General features: G+C 41.3%; 1 protein-coding gene across 27 annotated transcripts in view; it reads right to left on the bottom strand.

The window, feature by feature from the left end:
• kif1aa (kinesin family member 1Aa) overlaps nucleotides 1-20,917 on the bottom strand; it is a 399,876-nt gene that overhangs the window by 24,034 nt on the left and 354,925 nt on the right. For all 27 annotated transcript variants that reach the window (XM_073040705.1, XM_073040709.1, XM_073040710.1 and 24 more), the window contains 7 exons: nucleotides 18,275-18,389; nucleotides 16,946-17,079; nucleotides 14,150-14,211; nucleotides 10,752-10,897; nucleotides 9,094-9,300; nucleotides 4,283-4,354; nucleotides 2,165-2,286 (listed from right to left, as the gene is read on the bottom strand). In XM_073040705.1, the coding sequence (XP_072896806.1) occupies nucleotides 2,165-2,286; nucleotides 4,283-4,354; nucleotides 9,094-9,300; nucleotides 10,752-10,897; nucleotides 14,150-14,211; nucleotides 16,946-17,079; nucleotides 18,275-18,389 (858 nt within the window). The remainder of the gene's footprint in view (nucleotides 1-2,164; nucleotides 2,287-4,282; nucleotides 4,355-9,093; nucleotides 9,301-10,751; nucleotides 10,898-14,149; nucleotides 14,212-16,945; nucleotides 17,080-18,274; nucleotides 18,390-20,917) is intronic.

Genomic DNA, 20,917 nt, shown 5'->3' with positions numbered 1-20,917 from the left:
TGTCAGAAAATCCTTCAAGAGGGTGAAGCATCACAGGCATCAGGCCCTGATGGTGTACCTGGTCGGGCACTGAAAACCTGTGCCAACCAACTGGCAGCAGTGTTCAAGGACATCTTCAATCTCTCACTGCTTCAGTCAGAGGTTCCCACCTGCTTCAAAAGGGCAGCAATCATAGCAGTGCCCAAGAAGAGCAAGGCCAGTTGCCTTAATGACTATCACTGAGTGGTACTCACATCGACTGTGATGAAGTGCTTTGAGAGACTGGTCAAGGATAGAAACAACTTCTGCCTGTGCATGGACCTGGACCTGGACCCACTGCAATTTGCCTATCTCTACAATATGTCTACAGCAGTTGCAGTCTCACTGGCTCTCCCCAGCCTTGGATCACCTGGACAATAGTAATACTTACATCAGGCTGCTGTATATTGACTACAGCTCAGCATTCAACACAATTATACCCTCAGTTCTAATCGCAAAGCTCCAAAACCTGGGCTTCTGTACCTCTCTTTGCAACTGGATCATTGACATCTTCACCCGGAGACCATAGTCCGCGCATATCAGAAATAACATCTCCTCCTCGCTGACAATCAACACTAGCACACGTCAAGGATGTGCACTTAGCCCACCGCTTGACTCTCTCTACACTCACGTCTGTGTGGCTAAGCACAAGCAAACTACATCTGTAAATTTGCCGACTATACAACTACTGTTGATAGAATTTCAGATGGTGACAAAAAGGCGTACAGGAGTGAGAAAGATCAGCTGGTTGAGTGGTTGCACTCAACATCCCTAAGACCAGGGAATTGATTGTGGACTTCAGGAAGGCTAAGACAAGGGAACACAGACCAGTTTGCATCGAGGAACCAGTGGAAAGGGTGAGCTGTTTCAAGTTGCTAGGTGTCAACATCTCTGAAAGAAGGCATGGCAGTAGCTATTAGGTGTTTGAAAAGAACTGGTATCTCACCAAAGACACATGCAAAGTTCTACAGATGTATTGTGGAGAACATTCTAACTGATTGCATCACCGTTTGGTATGGAGGGGCCACTGTGCAGGATCAGAAAAAGCTGCAGAAAGTTGCAAACTTAATCAGTTTCATCCTGGGCACTCGCCCCCAGCACCAAGGGTATCTTCTAAAGATGAGGCCTCAAAAAGGCAGCGTCCATCATTAAGGATCCCCATGACCTCTTCTCATTGCAACCATCAGGAAGGAGGTATAGGAGCCTGAAGACACACACTCAACATTTCAGGAACAGCTTCTTCCCCTCTCCCACCAGATTTATGAATGGCCAATGAACCTCTTTTTGCACTAATCATTTAATTTAGTTTTTTAATATATACTTATCGTAATTTATAGTTTTTAACCTGTTGCCACATAACACATTTCACAACATATACCTATGATATTAAATCTGTTCCTGATTCTGAAGTTATTGCTTTACTAACCAAAAAATCTGTCTTAAGATAGGGTCTCCTTCTGATGACAGTCCAAGATCCTCACATACCCGCAAATAATGAGGCCAAACAGTGGATTCAGAATGCAAATGTAATCCAGTAAAGCCTCTTATACCAGCATACCACAGAACATCCGATCTACCCCATACTCAGTGCTGTAAATTCACTTATCTTTCACTGTAACGTCTGCAGATATATCAAATATTCTTTACTGTTATATTCTTATTGATATCAAGTGTATTACATGATATATCTTGTTCTCACTTTACTTGACTTGTTACAGCACTATCTCATAAACTCTATCACCCTTGCTGTTGCACTCAAATTAGCAACACTTTTATAACCTGTGCTTTAGTGTTCCGAAGCTCCTCACTTTAATGTACAGTATCGATTCTTATGATCCTTCAGATACCCCATATCCCTTCATGTACCATTTCCTTGTAATCTCCTCATATTTTAGCTCAATGTTCTTTACTATATCTTATACTCTAACTACAACAAACTCTTATAAACTGTTCAACTCTCTGAACTAACAAATCATACTGCATTCTATATTTCTCAGAGACAGTCAAAATATGGTCTCTGCCAAGGATCCAAACCAGCACTGATCTTCGAAGAGGTGCTCCTCACCCATTATTCACAGGTTTCCTGTGGCTGACAGACATCATCTAGAGAACAGATAAAACGCAAAAGTAATACATGGATTCTAACCTCAGCTCTGAGATAAACTGCCCTTCCAGTAAAGAGGGACAGGTGGAAGATGGAGGCAGCGTGGTATTGCTCAGTGCAGAGAATGATGTGTCCCTCGTCAATGTAACAGACATCTCAGAGAGCTGAAAAACAGAAGCATCCAATAAATTTTAGCATCAATGTCTTATTTCAACCATCCTATGTAAATGGTATGCCTCACGTTGACGTTCGTTTCTCTGCCCTTTACAAAGACTCACCCTGGACTCGGTGACTGTGCTATCCAACACTGGGAGGGTTGGGGGTGGCTAGCTGTGGCTGCTTTGCAATTTGCTCTTCGTGAATCAGCCTGCATCAGAAATCTGTCCAACTTCATTCACCATTATGGCTGAACCCAACATCCAAATCTTGGAATTTGAACACTGATATTTCCCTCTGTTTCTGTTGTGGAGGATAAATGTAATATCCCTACCTCTAACTCGAGCAGAAAGCTACTTCTATGGACCAAGAGCAGATTGTATCTTTGTTGCCTGTGACTGACCTAACTTTACCATCATATTCACTCTACTGCTTTGTGTTTTCCTTTATCTAATTTTCACTGACAGAAAGTTCATGTCTGATGCTGAGAATTTAATGCTGTGGAAAGCATTCTGTATAGAAAGTATTGAAAGTTAGGAAGGAAAAGTATATTAACAAAAAATACAATGAATCTTTAAGGCATATTAGATTTTAAAAAAAGGCTCTTCTGATAACAATGGAAATAGTATACCTCACCCTGATGTTAGTTTCTCTGCCCTTTACAAAGACTCACCCTGGACTCGGTGACTATAGGTGCTATCCAACACTGGGAGAGTAACAAGCCAGCTGGTGTATGGGACAAAAGACCATGGATAAGGTTTTTCAGATGATTATATTGAAACTATCCTCACAAAAATTATTGAGCGTGCTGAAGTTGAAACTTTTAAATATGATAAAAACAGGGAGATAATATTAAAGGGTTTAGCATTTTTAAGTTTGCTAAAATGCCCGGCTTGAGGACAGCACAGGTTCTGGCTATTATTCTCCAACCCTTTCTGCCTGGAGATGTGCTGATGGGGAGCTGGGGGATTATCAACATGGTACATTTGCTTCAGAAGGGAAGAAAGAGTTGACCAACCATTGGCTAGTCAACTTGACACCTGTGGTGGGACAGTTCAAATAATTCCAAAGGACAGAGAAAATCATTATTTATAAAGAACAGACCAATCAAAAATTGTCTCTATGGATTAAATAAAGGGTCATTTTTGAATGACAGTTAATAGCTCTGTGGAAGGAGGGTTTACAATTGTCATATCTTTCATACTGTCTACATGATCTGGGAAAACTAATTGACATGCTGATCAGTAAATTAAAAGCCCATGGAATCAAAGGTAAGGTAGGAGACTGGGTCCAAGTCTGGTTGAATGGTAATGGTGGGCATGTGCTTTAGTGACTGGAAAGTTGTTCATGGTGGTATTTTTGAAAAGCTCGGTAATAGGTCCTTTGCTTCTTATGGTATATATCACTGAACAGTACGCTGCTCCCTCTATGAATTAATTATGTACTAATTACTGCCCAAAACGAGATCCCAGTGAACTCACAAAATAAACTTCATACATCCATTAGAGATACGAGTGAAATAAAACATTAAGATATATTTAAACAAATTTGAGTGGAATACTAATACATACATTTGATTTATGTCAAAATGATTTACAGCTGAACCTGGCCTTTACTGAGTCAACACAGAGAGGAAACTTGGTCTGAAGGTTCTGTGCCATTTACCCTGATGGATCATTTGACCTCTATTGTTGTCAAGGAGATGCATTCAACCAACAATCCAGTCTCATACTACTTGTAACATGGTGGCAATGATGTATTACTTGCATTTTATTTGATGCTCATTAATTTCCCTGCTAATCTCAAAGCAGTTTAGTGATAAATGGCCATCTCATGCGGTCTAGCCTTGCTCTCTTTTACACACACACACACACACACACAGACAGACACACACACACACACACACACACACACACACACTCACACTCACACTCACACTCACTCACTCTCACTCACTCCATCGAGGCTTGAGTTAATTTGACAATACACCAACTCTTCAGATACCTTGCTCTCACTGGCACTGATACAGACGTGGCTATACTCCCGGTTGAATGTGTGGGACAAGAGTCGGAGGCACTGTAAGGCAGAAAACACCCATTAGTTTGTTGTTAGTATTCCTTTCAGTAAACCACATTAATTGCACATTGTACCTTTTCTCTATCGATGGTCCCGTCTGGAATCCCATCCCTTTCAAAAGCTCTTAGATGCTGTATACCTCACTCTATCAACCATCCTGTTCGGCAGTCCTCCTTTTTAAGGAATTATAGAGTCTTTCAGCACAGAACCAGACCCTATGGCTCCCCATGTACATCAAGTACCTAACTATACTAATCTCCTTTGTCAGCTCCTGGTCTATGGGCTTCAATGACTTGGCAATTCAAATGCTCATCTTGATTCCTCTTAAATGTTGTGGGAGTATCTGCTTCCACCATCCTCCCAGACAGTGTGTTCCAGATTCTCTGGGTGAAATAATTTTTCCTCTAATTCCTTCTAACCCTCTCACTCCTCATAGTAAACCGATGCCCTCTGGTTTCAGATCTCTTATAATCAAACCTATCTATGCGTCATAATTTTGATTACCTGTCACGTACACACACCCCCAGCCTTCTCTGCTTCAAGGAAAACATACTCCCGCCTAACCAGTCTGAACTGTTTCATCCCAGGCAACATTTTAGTGAATCCCATTTGTGTCTTCCCATAGTACAGCAATCAGAATCATGCATAGCACTCTAGCTGTAATATGAGCTCTTATATTTCATACCCGGGTAAGTAAATGCTAACATCCTGTATGACTTCATTACCAACTTCTCTATCTGTGCTGCCAGAATTGAACAATTCCTCTCTACTATACTTCCAAGGATACACATTTCTGGACAATTCTGGATTAAGCGTTGTGTAATGAAGCAGATTTACTTAACGTAAAGGAGGCAGAGATTATAATATGATTGAATTCAGCCTGCAGTTTGAGAGGGCGAAGATAAAGTCAGATGTATCAGTATTTCAGTGGAGTAAAGGGAATTACAGAGGCATGAGAGAGGAGCTGGCCACAGTTGATTGGAAGGGATACTAACAGGGATGATAGCAGAAAAGTAATAAGACCATAAGACCCTAAGACTTAGGAGCAGAATTAGACCATCTGGCCCATCGAGAGTCTGCTCCACCATTCAATCATGGCTGATCCTTTTTTTACCTCTTCCTCAACCCCAGTTCCTGGGCTTCTCCCCATAACCTTTGTTGCCATGTCCAATCAAGAACCTATCAATCTCTGCCTTAAATACACCCAACGAACTGGCCTCCCCAGCTGCATGTGGCAACAAGTTCCACAAATTCACCACCCTTTGGCTAGAGAAATTTCTCTGCATCTCTTTTTAAATGGACGTCCCTCTATCCTGAGGCTGTGCCCTCTTGTCCTAGACTCTTCCACCATGGGAAACATCCTTTCCACATCTACTCTGTCTAGGCCTTTCAACATTCAAAATGTTTTATTGACATCCCCCCTCATCCTTCTGAATTCCAGCGAGTACAGACCCAGAGCCATCATTCGCTCCTCATATGATAACCCTTTCATTCCTGGAATTATCCTTCTGAATCTCCTCTGGACCCTCTCCAATGCCAGCAATGCCTTTTCTAAGATGAGGGGCTCAAAACTGTTCACAATACTCAAGGTGAGGCCTCACCAGTGCCTTATAAAGTCTCAGCATCACATCCCTGCTCTTGTACTCTAGATCTCTTGAAATGAAAACTAACATGGCATTTGCCTTCCTCACCACCAACTCAACCTACAAGTTAACCTTTAGGGTGTTCTGCACAAGGACTCCCAAGTCCCTTTGCATCTCAGATTCCTCGATTTTCTCCCCATTTAGAAAATAGTCCGCACATTTATTTCTACTACCCATTCTCCTAATCTGTCTAAGTCCTTTTGCATCCTACCTGTTTCCTCAACACTACATGACCCTCCACCAATCTTCATATCATCTGCAAACTTGGCAACAAAGCCATCTATTCCATCATCTAAATCATTTATATACAGCATAAAAAGAAGTGGTCCCAACACTGACTCCTGTGGAACACCACTAGTTACTGGCAGCCAACCAGAAAAGGATCCTTTTATTTCCACTTGCTGCCTCCTACCAATCGGGCAATACTCTAACTATGTTAGTAACTTTCCTGTAATACCACGAGCTCTTAACTTGGTAAGCAGCTTCATATGTGGCATCTTGTTAAAGACCTTCTGAAAGTCCAAATATACAACATCCGCTGCATCCCCTTTATCTATCCTACATGTAATCTCCACAAAGAATTCCAACAAGTCTGTCAGGCAGGATTTTCCCTGAAGGAAACCATGCTGACTTTGTCCTATCTGGAGTTTCAGGGTACAATTCAGAAGCACAGGATAGATACAGCCCACTGATGAAGAAGTATTCTAAAGGGAGGATGAGGCAACCGTGGCTGACAAGGGAAGTCAAAGACAGCATAAAAGCAAAAGAGAGGGCATGTAATATAGCAAAAAATAATGGGAAGTTAGAGGATTGGGAAGATTTTAAAAACCAACAGTAGAGAAATAAAAAAAGTCATAAGGAGAGAAAAGACAAAATATGAATGTAAGCTAGCCAATAATATAAGAGGATACCAGAAGTGTTTTTAGACATAAAAGAGTAAAAGAGAGGTGAAAGTGGATATTGGAGCACTGGAAAACAATGCTGGGGAGGTAGTAATAGGGGAGAATGAGATGTCGGGCAAACTTAAAGAGTATTTTGCATCAATCGTCACTATGGAAGACACTAGAAGTATGCCAGAAATTCGAGAGTGTCAGCGGGCAAAAGTCAGTGTATTTGCAATTATTAAGGAGAAGGTGCTGGGGAAGCTGAAAGGTCTGAAGATGGATAACTCACCTGGACCTGACAGACTACCTCTCAGGGTTCTGAAACAGGTAGCTGAAGAGACTGTGCAGGCAACCGAATTGATTTTTCAAGAAGCACTACATTCTGTAATGGTTCTGGAGGACTAAAATCCATGATGGGTGTGGGGTTTAAACTAGAGTTGCAAAGGAATGGGAACCAGTGCACCAGAACAGGAAGTGTAGTGGTTGTGGAGATAGATGTTGTTAAGCCTACATACAAAGCCAGGAATCAAAAGGTTGAGCATGGTGGGACTCATGTTCTGAGCTGTGTACATTTCAATGCAACGAGTATTGTAGGATGAGCTTAGGGGATGGATCAGTACATGGAATTATGACGCTGTAGCCATTTGTGAGACTCGGTTGCAGGAGGGGCAGGATTGGCAATTCAGTGTTCCGGGGTTCTGTTTTTTTCAGGCACAACAGAGCGGGAAGGATTCAAGAGAGAGGGGTGACATTATTAGTCAGGGAAGATATAATGGCAGTGCTCAGTCAGGACAGACTTGAGCGCTTGTTTAGTGAGGCTTTATGGGTAAAACTGAGGAATAAAAATGGTATGACTATATTATAGACCACCCAACAGTCTGCAGGATTTAGAGAAGCAACTGTGTAGAGAAATTGTAGACTACTGCAAGATACATAAGGTTGTGATAGTAAGTGAGTTTAACTTTCCACATATTGAATGGGACTCCCTTATTGTAAAAGAGCTGGGTGGGAAAGAGTTTGTCAAATGTCTTCAGGAAAATTTTCTTTATCAGCATAGAAGTCCCAACTAGAAAGAAGTGTGATAACAGATCTCCTATTAGAGAATGAGACAGAGCACATGATAGAAGTTTGCGTAGGTGAACACCTTGCATCTAGTGATCGTAATGCCATTAGTTTCAAGGTAATTATGGGAAAGAGAGGTCTGGTCCTCGGGTTGAGATTCTAGGTTGGAGAAAGGCCAATGTTTATTGTAACAGAACGTATCTGGCAAGTGTGGATTGCAATAGGTGGTTCTTTGGCAAAGGTGTTCTTAGTAAGTGTATAGTGTATAGAATGTGTAAGTGTACAGAAGTCTTACAGAAGTGTAAGTGTACAGAATTTGTATAGTCCTGTCAGAATAAAAGGAAAGAATAAATGGTTTAGGTGAAAGTCAGTATGGTTTCCTTGAAGGGAAAATCTTGCCTGACAAATCTGTTGGAATTCTTTGAGAAAGTAACAGGCAGGACAGATAAAAGAGAGTTAGTGGATGTTGTTTACTTGGATTTTCAGAGGCCTTTGACAAAGTACACACATGAGGCTCCTTAACAAGTTAAGAGCTCATTGTATTACATGAAAGATCCTTGCATAGATTGAAGACTGGCTGACTGGCAGGAGACAAAGACTGAGAATAAAGAGGGCCTTCACTATTTGGCTGCCGGTGACTGGTGATGTTTTGCAGGGGCCACTTCTTTACATGTTATATGTCAATGATTTGGATGATGGAATCGATGGCTTTTTGGCCAGGTTTGTGGATGATACGAAGATGGGTGAGGGGCAGGTTGTGTTGAAGAAGCAGGGAGTCTGTAGAAGGACTTAGACCAATTAGGAGAATGGGCAAAGAAGTGGAAGATGGAATATAGTGTAGGGAAGTGTATGGTCATGCACTTTGATAGAAGGAATACAGATGTAGGCTGTTTTCTAAAGGGAAAGAGAATTCAAAAATCAGAGGTGCAAATGGTCTTGGGAGTCCTCGAGCAGGATTCCCTAAAGGTTAACTTGCAGGTTGAATCAGCGGTAAGGAAGGCACAAGCAACATTAGCATCCATTTCAAGAGGATTAGAATATAAAAGCAAGGAAGTGATCTTTTTTGGTCTTAATTTCCATTTCATGAATAAATACACCAAGTCTTGTCCCCTGACCTCAAAAGGCAATAAGCCTTTGCTTGAATTCTTACCTTAGCTGCTAATTCTTTCTGGCGCTCGGTGGTGGTATAGCTGGAGGGTGGAATGTCATTGCTTCCTGTTGAGTGCAAGCTATATGATGAGATGCTCTGGGATTCACTAAGGTCTTCACTGGTGTATGACGATACAGATTCACAGCCAGACCTCAACATGGTCTCCAACTTCTCACGCAACAGCAGATAGTGTCTCGTCTTTTCCACCTGTGAACCAAATAAAAGGCATGGATTTTATTTCATTTAGAGATACAGCGTGACAATAGGTCTTTCTGGCCCAATAAGCCCTTGTGTGGCTCAACTGCACCCACGTGACCAATTAACCTACTTCATGTACACCTTTGGAATGTGGGCGGAAATCGAAGGACCCGAAGGAAACCCATACAATCAGGGGAGAACATACAAACTCTTTACAGTCCAAATCACAAAGCATATTAGCAACTGTTTTTGAAATTTGTTTCATTTGGCTACAATAGTGGAATAGCCTTGAAGAAGTAAGTCTGACGGTTCCTTCTTTGAGGGACATTTATGAAATTTGTAGAACACCCTATCCTACCATGTACAAAACACAATCTCCTGGAGGGACTCTACAGGTTGAGCAGCATTTCTGAGGGAAAAGGAATCTACCTGAGGCATTAAGAATTCCATTTCCCTCAAGATGCTGCTTGACCTGCTGAGTTCCTCCAGCAGGTTGTTTGCTGTTCTAGATTCCTATACCCGCGATCTCCTGTCTTTATCCTACCAGAGTATGAATAAAAAAAGTGGCCGTTTGTACCTGGCCACAAAGTTCTTCTGAGTGATACCTAAACTCACTGCCAAATGTGTGTAGAATTTCCTCAATTCAGGATCGTTCCAAACTAAAATAAGGGCGATTGTGTCTGATTTGGGCACCATCAATTGTATTCAGGAATTTGTTTGGCTTTGAGAAGTTTCCTTAGTTTAAGCTTTAGCATTCAAACTCAGTTGCTTCTTACTGAATGTAAAGTTCCCCAGGAATCATTGCAATTGTTTTAAAACAGAATAGCAATGATGCATGAAATAAGCAATTATTTATTTAATACTGGTAATTTGTTGGAGATTTAATTGCAGAACTAAGTTCAGCACAAAGAGTAGGTACTTTAACCAAAATTAAAAGGCCACCATCTGTGACTAACTCAATTATAAGTGACTATATTTACAATTATAAATGAAGTACCAACTGAACTTCCAAAAGGGTGGGTACTTTAGTAACATTCTTGAAGTCCCATAAAGTGAACAGAACCCCACAACAGGGTAATTCAATCTTGGCTTTTACTGTTTTATGAAACGGGCTATACGGTACTGTGATCTGAAACTCAATTTGTGCAGAACAACTTGAAACAAATGCACACATTAAGATTCTATTTCCACAGGATGCAGACTTCACTGACTCTGGTGGGGCTACTCCTTGTCTCCCTCATCAAATGGAAGTCCTAAAGCCACTTGCTCTCCAGACACACACTTGAAGATGGGACACTTCTGGTGAGATATCAGAGCCTCAGTTGCAAGCTTATCATCAGCTGGTCCGAGGGGAGGAAAAGGAAGGAGTATGATCACTGAGGTTTGTGTAAAATTCTTGAAAAGTTCAAAATTTTGTCCCATCATCCAAGACTCCCTTGACAATTGTGGAATTTCTTAACCTCCTGTAATAGGCTGAGTTTCTCCAATTCCCACTGGTGGTCCAGAATGAGGCTATCACTTCGAGGTCGCCAGCCAGCTAGATTCTCTTCGCCACGGACGTAGGCAACTGAAGTGTCGAGGACCCGCCTGCGTCTTCGCTGCATGCCTGCAAATAATAAATTATGTTAAGTGTGATGCAAAGTGCTGTTAGAATCAGTTTGTTAAACAGAGAGCTATGAACGTTTTTGCTCTCCAGAACATAATGTCAGTTCCAACCATCGGAAGGCAGGGAGTCCTACTAACCATACATGCCAAGGTTCAGCCCTCGACCGTAACTGAAAACAATTTGGTGAGGTTCCTAAGTTTCTGACTTTACTCCAATGCATTGATTTCAGTTTGTAATATGGCCTGTTGTTTTGTTTCCATGAGGGTCTGCACCCAGCAATATTCTGAGACTTTGCTGTATTAAATATGGTATTTAAAAACTTTTATTATTGTGGAAAAAATCATCAAGATCCATAGGGAAATATGAAAAGTGGAGTAAGTAATCAAGAAAATATAAGATTGTTGCTCTCAAACCAGAAATATTTAGCCATTAACATTGAGTTACAGAGTTATACAACATAGAAATGAGCTCTTCATCCCTAATTTTCAATGCCTTTTCCATTTTAAGTACCTGCTTAGTAATTGTATCTGACTCCTCTAGCATTCAGTTCCAGATAATAACAATAGTGGGGAGGGGAGATTTATTTATTGAGATACAGTGTGGAATATATCCTCCTGTCCAGCAACCCCCAACCCCCCCCCCCCCCCCAATTAATCCTAGCCTAATCAAAGGATAATTTACAATGACCAGATTAACCTACCAACTGGTAGGGCTTTGGACGGTGGGAGGAAACCGGAGCTCCTGGAGGAAACCCATGCGGTCACACCATACAGGCAGCAGCGGGAATTGAACCTGGGTCGCTGGTACTGTAAAGCTTTGTGTTAACCAATACGCTACCATGTCCCCTCAGATCCATTTAAAATTTCCTCTCACTCTCTACTTATATCTGCTTATTTTTGATATCCTTTCCAAGAGAAAAGGATTCTAAACACCCACCCTATGTACTATACCCCCTGTAATTTTATGTGGCTCTATCTTGTCACCCCTTTGACTACTTTGCTCCAGGTAAACAAAACCAACCTATCCAATCCCTCCTCCTAACGAAAATCCCCCTCCCACATCCTGATGGATCCCCTTCACCCTCTCTGCAGCATAATCACATAGAAAACTGAAAATCATGTTCAAATAAAAATTATGTCTTTTTTACGATTGAAACAGGCTTCGGGGGGGGGGGGGGGTCACAATGACAGACAGTAGAGCCACTGCCTCACAGTACCATATGATCTGACCTTCTGTGATCTATTCACATGCTCGTTTGTTTCACAGAAACATAGAAAACTTACAGCACAATACAGGCCCTTCAGCCCACAAAGCTGTGCCAAACATGTCCTTACCTTAGAACTACCTAAGCTTACCTATAGCCCTCTATTTTTCTAAGCTCCATGTACCTATCCAAAAGTCTCTTAAAAGGCCCTATCGTATCCAACTCCACCACCGCCACCGGCAGTCTATTCCAAGCACTTATCACTCTGCGTAAAAAACTTACCCCTGACATCTCCTCTGCACCTACTTCCAAGCACCTTAAACCTGTGTGCTCTCATGCTAGCCATTTCAGCCCTGGGAAAAAGCCTCTGACTATCCACATGATCAATGCCTCTCATTATCTTATACACCTCTGGCTGCTCCGGTTTCCTCTCGTATCCAGATGAATAGGTTATTGCAAATAGCCCCTAATGTGTAAGTGAGTGCTAGGATCTTGGGAGAATAGATGATGAAAAGATGATAATGTTCTGATGAATGGTCCTGGCCTGAAACACTGACTGTTCATTTTCTTCCAGAGATGCTGCCTGACCTGTTGAGTTCCTTCAGCATTTTGTGTGTGTTGTAATAAGATATAGGGAGAATTAGACTACCACAAAATTTGTGTATATGGGTATTGGTGGTAGGCCTGATTTTGTGCTGTATCGTTCCATGATATAAACTGTATAAAAGGAATAAACCTTTTCAACAGGTTCTGAAAAAGGAGAATATTTCAAAATTTCATACTCTCTTATGTAAAAATCATTTATTATTTCTGTAAACTAGATTTCAATATTTCTGATTGGAAAATACTGGATTTGGGATTTTAAGTTAAAAGCAGGACGTTTGCCCCTCTTGTATTTGTTATTCTCATCCCTCAAGGTTCTGCCTTTCACTCCTCACTGCCTTCACTACTAATGCACCTGGCCTTATCCAAAGGAAGGTTACTTTGCAGAGCTTGAAACCGATATCCAGTGCCCCACAACCATGTATTCTGTTGATGAAACAGTCATATTTAATACCATGATGAGGATCCTAGGAAGATTTTACTGGCATTAGGAATTTGGGCGGGGGGGGGGGGGGGCAGGAGTAAATGATATTCACACTTGAGGGCCAGGAGAAGGTGCTCTTCAGAAAGATTTGATATATTTTTCAATTTGGGATATGGGTAATCATATAATGATGTGGGAGGCCATTCAACCCATTTGGTCCATTTGGCTCCCATTAGTCCTATCCCACTCTCCTTATTTCACTTGCAACTTAGAAATGCTAACCAATGAGCCTTGTGATTCTTTTTGACCACAAACCTACACTAAAGGGTATTTTGCAGATACCCTCTGACAATACATTTTGGATGCGAGAAGAGCAACCTGTCCGATTAGGGATAGAATGTGTAAACTCAACACAAAGGGCAAAGGGAGTCAACACTGAACCTGTGAAACAGAATCTCCAGCTACTGATGGTTCATTACTGGGAAGTAGCTTCATTGCTATCTAGTCTGTAGATTCTGGATTTTAGCATTTAAGTTCATGTCTACCAATCTGAACTATATTCTGTTTGAGGTACTTAGCGGGTGGAATCTCTATGTCCTTTTCTTTAAAGTGGTGGCCCATTCACATTTGAAAACCTAGAGTGTCAGGCATTGAAGCAGCCCTGGGGATAGCTACTGATTCAACAATCCGCAGCCTACAGTGCAACCCTGCAATTTGGTACTCCCATTATACTCATGGGGCACTCTGAGCTCGAGTGACTCCTGGCTGCTGTGTTTCTGAGTGAAAGTTCACTGCTCTGACATGTCTCATTGCAGGAACAGTGGCAGTGTGTGCGGTCTGAATCAACGGTCTGGCGACTCGCCTCTGTATCAATGCTTGATACTTCTCCCCTTCTGGAAGTTAAGTCACAAGCGGTCAATCTCTGGCATACAACTGGAACAAAAAGACGTTAAACCTGACAAACTTCTCAAAATAAACTCATACTGGTTAGTTTGACTAGTTAAACAGTGACCAGTCTTACCTGGGCTCACAGCGTCTGCCACCCGGCACAGGCTTAGTTCATACACACCGGTCACTCGGTTACTGTAGAATAAAAACAAAAGAACATGGATTCTTCCATAAACTTGACTGATTCCAAAACCTTGCACAACATAATCTTACACACCACAGGTAAAGCTCCATGGTATTTTCACCCACACAGGCTCTAGGCTGGACAGCAAATGCAAAGAAGGAAGAAAAATCATCTGGTAGATTTGTCAATGAAGAGAAGATGAGCTTTCACTGTCGACACAAAAGACTGCAGGTGATGGAATCTGGAGCACTTGCTGAGGGAAATGAACAGTTGACATTTTCATCTGGACAGGTCTCCAGATGAAGGGTCTCAACCTGAAATGTCCACTCCATTTCCTGCTCTGGATGCTGCCTGACATCCCCCAGCAGTATGTTTAGCTTTCATTGTACCTTCTCTTCTGATCTGAGATGACCTTTTCCTAAACTGGTCTGACAGTCAAAAGGTAAAGCCTTTTTTTTTTAAATCCAGGAAAATGGTATTAACACCCCAAGCAGAATTCCACCTATTCACCTCCTCTGGTTATTTCTCCTTTCTCCAAAAGGAGGTCTATTATTTTATTTTGTCTATTGCTGGTAAATTATTGAAAAGTTTAATGATTCTCTGAGTGTAAAGATAACTACAAATATTTTCCATGTTTATTTCTCTGTCTTGATTAACAAACTAGATATAATACCTCATCCCCAATCCATTCCTACAGCAACCACACATCGCCCAGAAATGCTTTGTTGTTCAACCCATCTTTCCCCATCTTCTCTGCAACTTAGAACTTGTTTTCTTTGCCAATTTCTGACAATATATAACCAACCTGAAATGTTAACTGTTCCTCTTTCCACTGATGCTGCCTGACCTGCCAAGTGTTTCCAGCATTTCTTTCTTCATTTCAGATTTCCAATATCTGCAGTTCTATGATTTTTATTAGCCACAGATTTCTCTCACACAACACAGAAACACACTCTTCAACACAATAAAGCTATGCCAGCTATCGTATATTACTATTCATATGGATAATGTGGAAGCAGGTTCACAGGTTTGATGAGTGAGACAGAAAACACTGGCTTCAAATAAGCATATTAATCACTTATTTACAAAGAGTAAAAGATCTGACCAAACTTTTTAAGCCCCCCCCCCCCCCGCCAGTTACACAAACTACAAAACTAAATATTTAACAAACAGAATTTTAGCTAAGAGTATGCATCTGGAGCAATTTTTTTGTTTTTTGAAGCATGCCCTGCCTAGGGACAAAGAAAAGAGAACAGGCCTCTGCAGGTGCCATTCTTATACCTGAGGTGTTTGAAACTAGACACCTCACAAGGCAACTGATGGGAAAGAGCTGTTACAAACGAGCCAATCAATGACCGACACAGTGGAAGCAGTTTTCGACTGGCAAATAAACAACACCCCTACACAACAATGTCCCATTTATTAGCAATTGGTCCACAGCCTACTATGTATTGAAGATTAACGTGCTCATCCAGATTCTTCTTGAATATTCCGAGTATCTGCCTCCACCACCGTCTCAAGAAATGTGTTCAGATTGCAATCATCCTCTGCATGCAAATAACTCTTCCTCAAATCCCTTTAAACCTCTTTCTCCACATCTAAACATGTGCCCTCCAGCCTTAAACAGTTCTTCCATGGTGAAAAGTATTTTACTTTCTACTCCATCTGTGCACCTATTAATGCTCACAATTTTATACAGTTCTATCAGGCCCTCCCTTCGCCTACTTTGCTCCAAGTAAAACAACCAAAGCTTTTAAGTCTCTCTTCTTTATGGTATCCTTGGCAATATCGTGGTGAATCTCCTCTGGACCCTCTCCAGCGCATTCACACGCTGTGATCAGAGTCAGGCCATTTACTTTCAGTTTGAGTTACACTCTACTCTGCCACTGACTGTGGCTAACACTTTAAATAATGCTGTAGTGTTATTAACATCGTTCTTTTTCTCTGTAAGTGAGCAATCCCAGTCTTATTAAGATCAACGCAGTAGGACATCCCATTAGAAACAAATGTTTGAGCATTACACTGCTGTTCAAGTTTTGTGAATGTTGTGGACACCAGTAAAATCACCAATAAAGCACAAAGTTCTTCCACCAAAACAAATTCTTAATCACAATTGGTGATAATTTCCAGTATAATGTGTGCTAAGTCACATGTTAATGTGAAACTCATTTTTGCAAATCTCTTTTTTTGGGTGTTAGCATACAAATTTATACCCCGATCTGGTGAAAAGATGGGTTCCAATCTTCATACTTAGCTTATTGGTAATTGATAACTAGTTTATTATTGTCACACGTACTGAGATAAAGTGAAAAGCCTTGCATGGCATTTGGGCAGATCATTCCGTCCACAAGTACACTGAGGTAGTGCTAAGCTGAAGCCAAATGAGAAAACAGAATATCATGTTACAGTTGCAGAGCAAGTAGACAAATAAAATGTGTGAGCCATGATAAGGTATATCTAAATATTAAGAGTTTCCTTCTATGATGTAGAGTGGGATTGTGAATGAAGCAAACTGAACTTTAGAACCCGATGATCTATCCAACCAATCCAGAGCCTACTTTATCTCAGCCTATTTCTTCCCTGCTATAACCTCAGTAATGCAATCAATTTGAGCTTTAATTCCCTGCACACTGATCACCGCAGCTCTCTCTTCATATGTGTGTACTACACCATGATATACATTTCATGAGGAAAGACGAGCACCTGAGACCAGCTGGAGGCTGTTGGCAGCAGACAAATACCTACCTTTCTGAAGGTTTGAGGGTTCCACTGCCAAAGAGATTACGGATGGAGCGGGAGGCAGGTAGCCTGGCGTCACGGGTGTAGAAAACCATGCAGAAGTCTTTGGTGATGACAGTGGGCTGTGTGCAGTTCTCCATCTACAATTTAAAAAAGGGTTTATATAAACTGCATTGTCCAGGGAAGCAATTCAATTGATCACCTACACACAGCCAAAACAGAAAAATGCCTGAAAAGCTACAAAGGAGAGGTTGCAGGATGTCGGGTAAAAGGAATTAAGAAATGTTACTTCCTCTCATTTCAGTCTCTTCTTACATCCGTGACACTTCACATGCTCTCCCTCACTTCAATAACTTTGTTTCCCAGCCCAGATCATCTTATTTTCACTATGGATGTTCATTTCCTATAAACTTCCTCTCCCGATCAAGAAGGTCTTAAGGTTCTCTGCTTCTTTCCTGACAACAGACCTAATCAGTTTCCATTCACCACTGTCCTCCTGTCTGGCGGAACTGGTCCTGATCCTCGACAATTTCTCATTTGGCTCCTCCCACTTTCTACAACAAAAGCTGTAGCCATGGGCACCCACATGGTCCCTGGCCACACATGCCCTTTCAATGGCTACATGGAACAGTCCATGTCCCAAGCCTATCCTTGAAATGCTTTTCCTCTGCTACAATGACTGCTTTCTGCCCCCATGCTGAATTCGGCAATTTCATCAAATTTGCCTCCGACTTCCACTGCTAGCATTTTTATGTGTTGCTGAAGACCTGCAGAATCTCGTGTTTAAAAACTCTTACATTCGGACAACAATGAAACCCATGTGAAATGTTGCTAAATCTGTGGAGGGAGTTTTATGTCCAACCTGTGCTGCATCTTATCCAGAAGGACTTTACTCGATGGGACAAATTGCATGGAGTTTTACTTGACCAAGTGGTTTTAATGATGCAAGCCAGATGGTGTTTCACCCTGCAGTGAGATGAATCTGCCCTGGAACTAATCGCAAATGAAGGGATTTTGAAAGAGTTATATTTTCTGTTTGGGCTGATGTTGCTTTCTCTGAAAGTATTTGATGAAACTGTACAAACAGATTTTTCTCCTTTATTTAATTCACACTGTTCTTCCGAATGTTTTTTGATGAAACTGTGTAAAGATTATTATTTTAAATTTAATTCATCCCATTCTCCTTGAAATATTTATTGGTATCTGTACTGATACTTACATGGATGTACTGACAAATATGCATGGGAAATGTAAACTGTTTCACTTCTTACACCCACACCATGAAAAAGAACAAAATTCACAGGAAACATTCTTTTTATTAAAGCAGGCTCCTACCTCCAAATATGCAGACAACGTCATGTATATCTTCTCTCCGTATGGGGTCACTCTGTTGAGCAGCAGGGAGTTGTGCATGGAGCTGTCCCAGCCTGCTTCAAATCGGTAAAAGGTTCTGCAAAAAGGGTACTATCCAGTCAGCATATGCCACTTCCCAAACGCCACTCAGCCATTTTGTTTTTTGTTTTCTTCCACAAATAACCGGAATCAATGGGAGATATACTAGCCACGAAAGTTTATAGAAAATCTGTAAACATTTTTGGCTGTTGAATGAGTAATTTGACATAAACCCAGTTCTGCTGATTATGTCAGCTACTGATGATGTTATTTCCTTGAGAAGACTGGTAGAACAGGCAAAGGGAACATGCCCGATGGTTTGCTCTGTGAACTGTTGGCTAATTATTCACCTGCAGGTGTCATGATTATGAGTTGTGAAAGGGGAGATTGGGAGTCAGCTAATTTGGGAAACAGGGAGAGGGATAGGTGCAAATCGTACGAGGGAGAGGTTTGTAATAAATGTGAAAGACTCTAACAACTCTTGAGAGATAACTAAAGTGCAGTGTAAAGAAACTGAGCTGCTGTCCTTACTGCCTACTAAACAACACAGGCAATTACCTCTCTAAGTCAGGCAATCAGGGAATGCAAAGGATAACAGCCATATAAAACTTTGGTTACAGCACGCTTGGGAGCATTGTGTGCAGTTCTGGTCACTACGTTACAGGAAGGATGTGCAAGCTTTGGAAAAGAGGCTGAAGGAGTGGGCAGATAAACCTGGATTGTTTTACCTAGAGGTTGGAGGCTAATGGGAGACCTGACAAAAATATATAAAATTATGAAAGGTAGATAGCCAAGGATAAAAATATCAAATTCCAGAGGGCTTGCATTTAAGTTGAGAGGGCGAAAGTTAAAGGAGATGGACAAGGCAAGTTTTTTTTTTAAACACAAAGAATAATGGGTGTCTGGAATGGACTGCCAGTAATGGTGGTGCAAGAAATATGATAGTGGCATTTAGATAGCCAGATGAATATGCAGGGAACGGAGGGATATGGATCCTGTATGGGCAGGAGAGCTTTAGTTTGATTCAGCTCTATGTGCTGCACTGTTCTATATCAAATCTTCAGTTACACCCAGCAGTGAGAAAAATATTGGCTCACTTCTGTAAACTCAAAAGTGTTCAGAGGGAGAATATGACCCACAGTCACAAAAATAGGAAAACCATCAGGTATTAGTGATTAGAATGATAAGGAGACAGTTCTATCAATCCCCACATCTATAAAACTGAACTCCGCTACTTGTAGAGAAAACAAGAAACAATTTGATGACATTTACAATACCAAACACCGTTTCTACAATGTAAAATGCATGTTGCCTCTGAATTAATTTCAATGCTGGAGTTTTATAAATCGATCTTTCACTGCTCAAATTATCAGTGAAAGGCAAGGAGTGCAAGGCAACTATTGACAAGAACGTAGTATGTCAGGTGAAGACAGATAGCATGGAAAGAGCACCACACAACATCTGTGGAACACACAACAACAGGAAGGATATGTGTAACGAGCTTGTATGAGACACTGAACATGGACATTAAGTGCAAAGACCAAAAAGACATACAGAATGCAAGGGATTCATTATGCAGCAGAAGACGAAGACAGGGACAGCAGGACATAGGGGTGTCCATTACAGTTTTATACTGATTATAACGATTCATCTAAGTAACGTGGAGTTGTTTTCAGGTAGGGATTGAATGGGCAGGACTGGTTCATGTTTCAAGATTAAACTCTTAATCAGACAGGCTGACTGCTTCACTGGAAACTTTAATGCTGATTCTCATCGTCCAACTCAGCAGCCAGGAACCTGAATATGTATTAAATGCAAGTCTCAGTCAAGAAGACATCAATGGCTTTGGTGAGTTTAGTTATCAGGAAACATCTAGGAATTATTACTAGAAGTTAAAAAGGCACGGAGAGATGTTTAAAATGCACCATGACTGGGCTAGGGAAATTAAGTTGATGGAATATTTGTATTAGCAACTTCAGATAAAGAGGCCTCACTTGGATTTTTTTTGCCTGTGTTTTTCTCTTACAGAAGCTGAATAACCTGCAGTGCATTTACAAAAGCTCTTCCTGACTAACTAAGGATTGTATTTGTAGCTCATGAGCTGCTCAGGAGCTCTGGGTCCTCAGGGACACTGGGACATTAATGTGAGCCACTTGCTCGGTCACATTAGTCAACTCAACAACTTCAGCAATCTCACATTTATTTTGGTTTATTCTGGAAGGGAATAACTAATACATTTTCGGCTGGCTCAAGGGAAGATTTTCTATTGTCTCATTAAAAATATTCCACCCCTCCCTAACCGAACCTAACAGGATGAGGTAGGTCCAACCTCAAACCTTGTTTCAAGAGTTGGATATAATTTGGTATGTTAAACCAAAGAGGCTGTCTGTGTACATCACATTATTTTCAATCCACCGATGACAGCTCTTTCTGCTAACTTTCCTTTAAGGACACCGCAGTTACTACAGCACTGTTTCTCCCAGCTTCAATCCTTCCCATTTAATAATGGGTTTGTAGCAGTTATGCAACCTCCCCCCTTGCTGGGTTTGGTAACCACATCCCATCAGCTCCCTGTATCAGCATATC

This window comes from Hemitrygon akajei, chromosome 3 (assembly GCF_048418815.1).
Source record: "Hemitrygon akajei chromosome 3, sHemAka1.3, whole genome shotgun sequence".
NCBI classification, from domain to species: domain Eukaryota; kingdom Metazoa; phylum Chordata; class Chondrichthyes; order Myliobatiformes; family Dasyatidae; genus Hemitrygon; species Hemitrygon akajei.
Note: the sequence above shows the minus strand (reverse complement) of the source record. Positions and strands in the feature narration are given on the sequence as shown.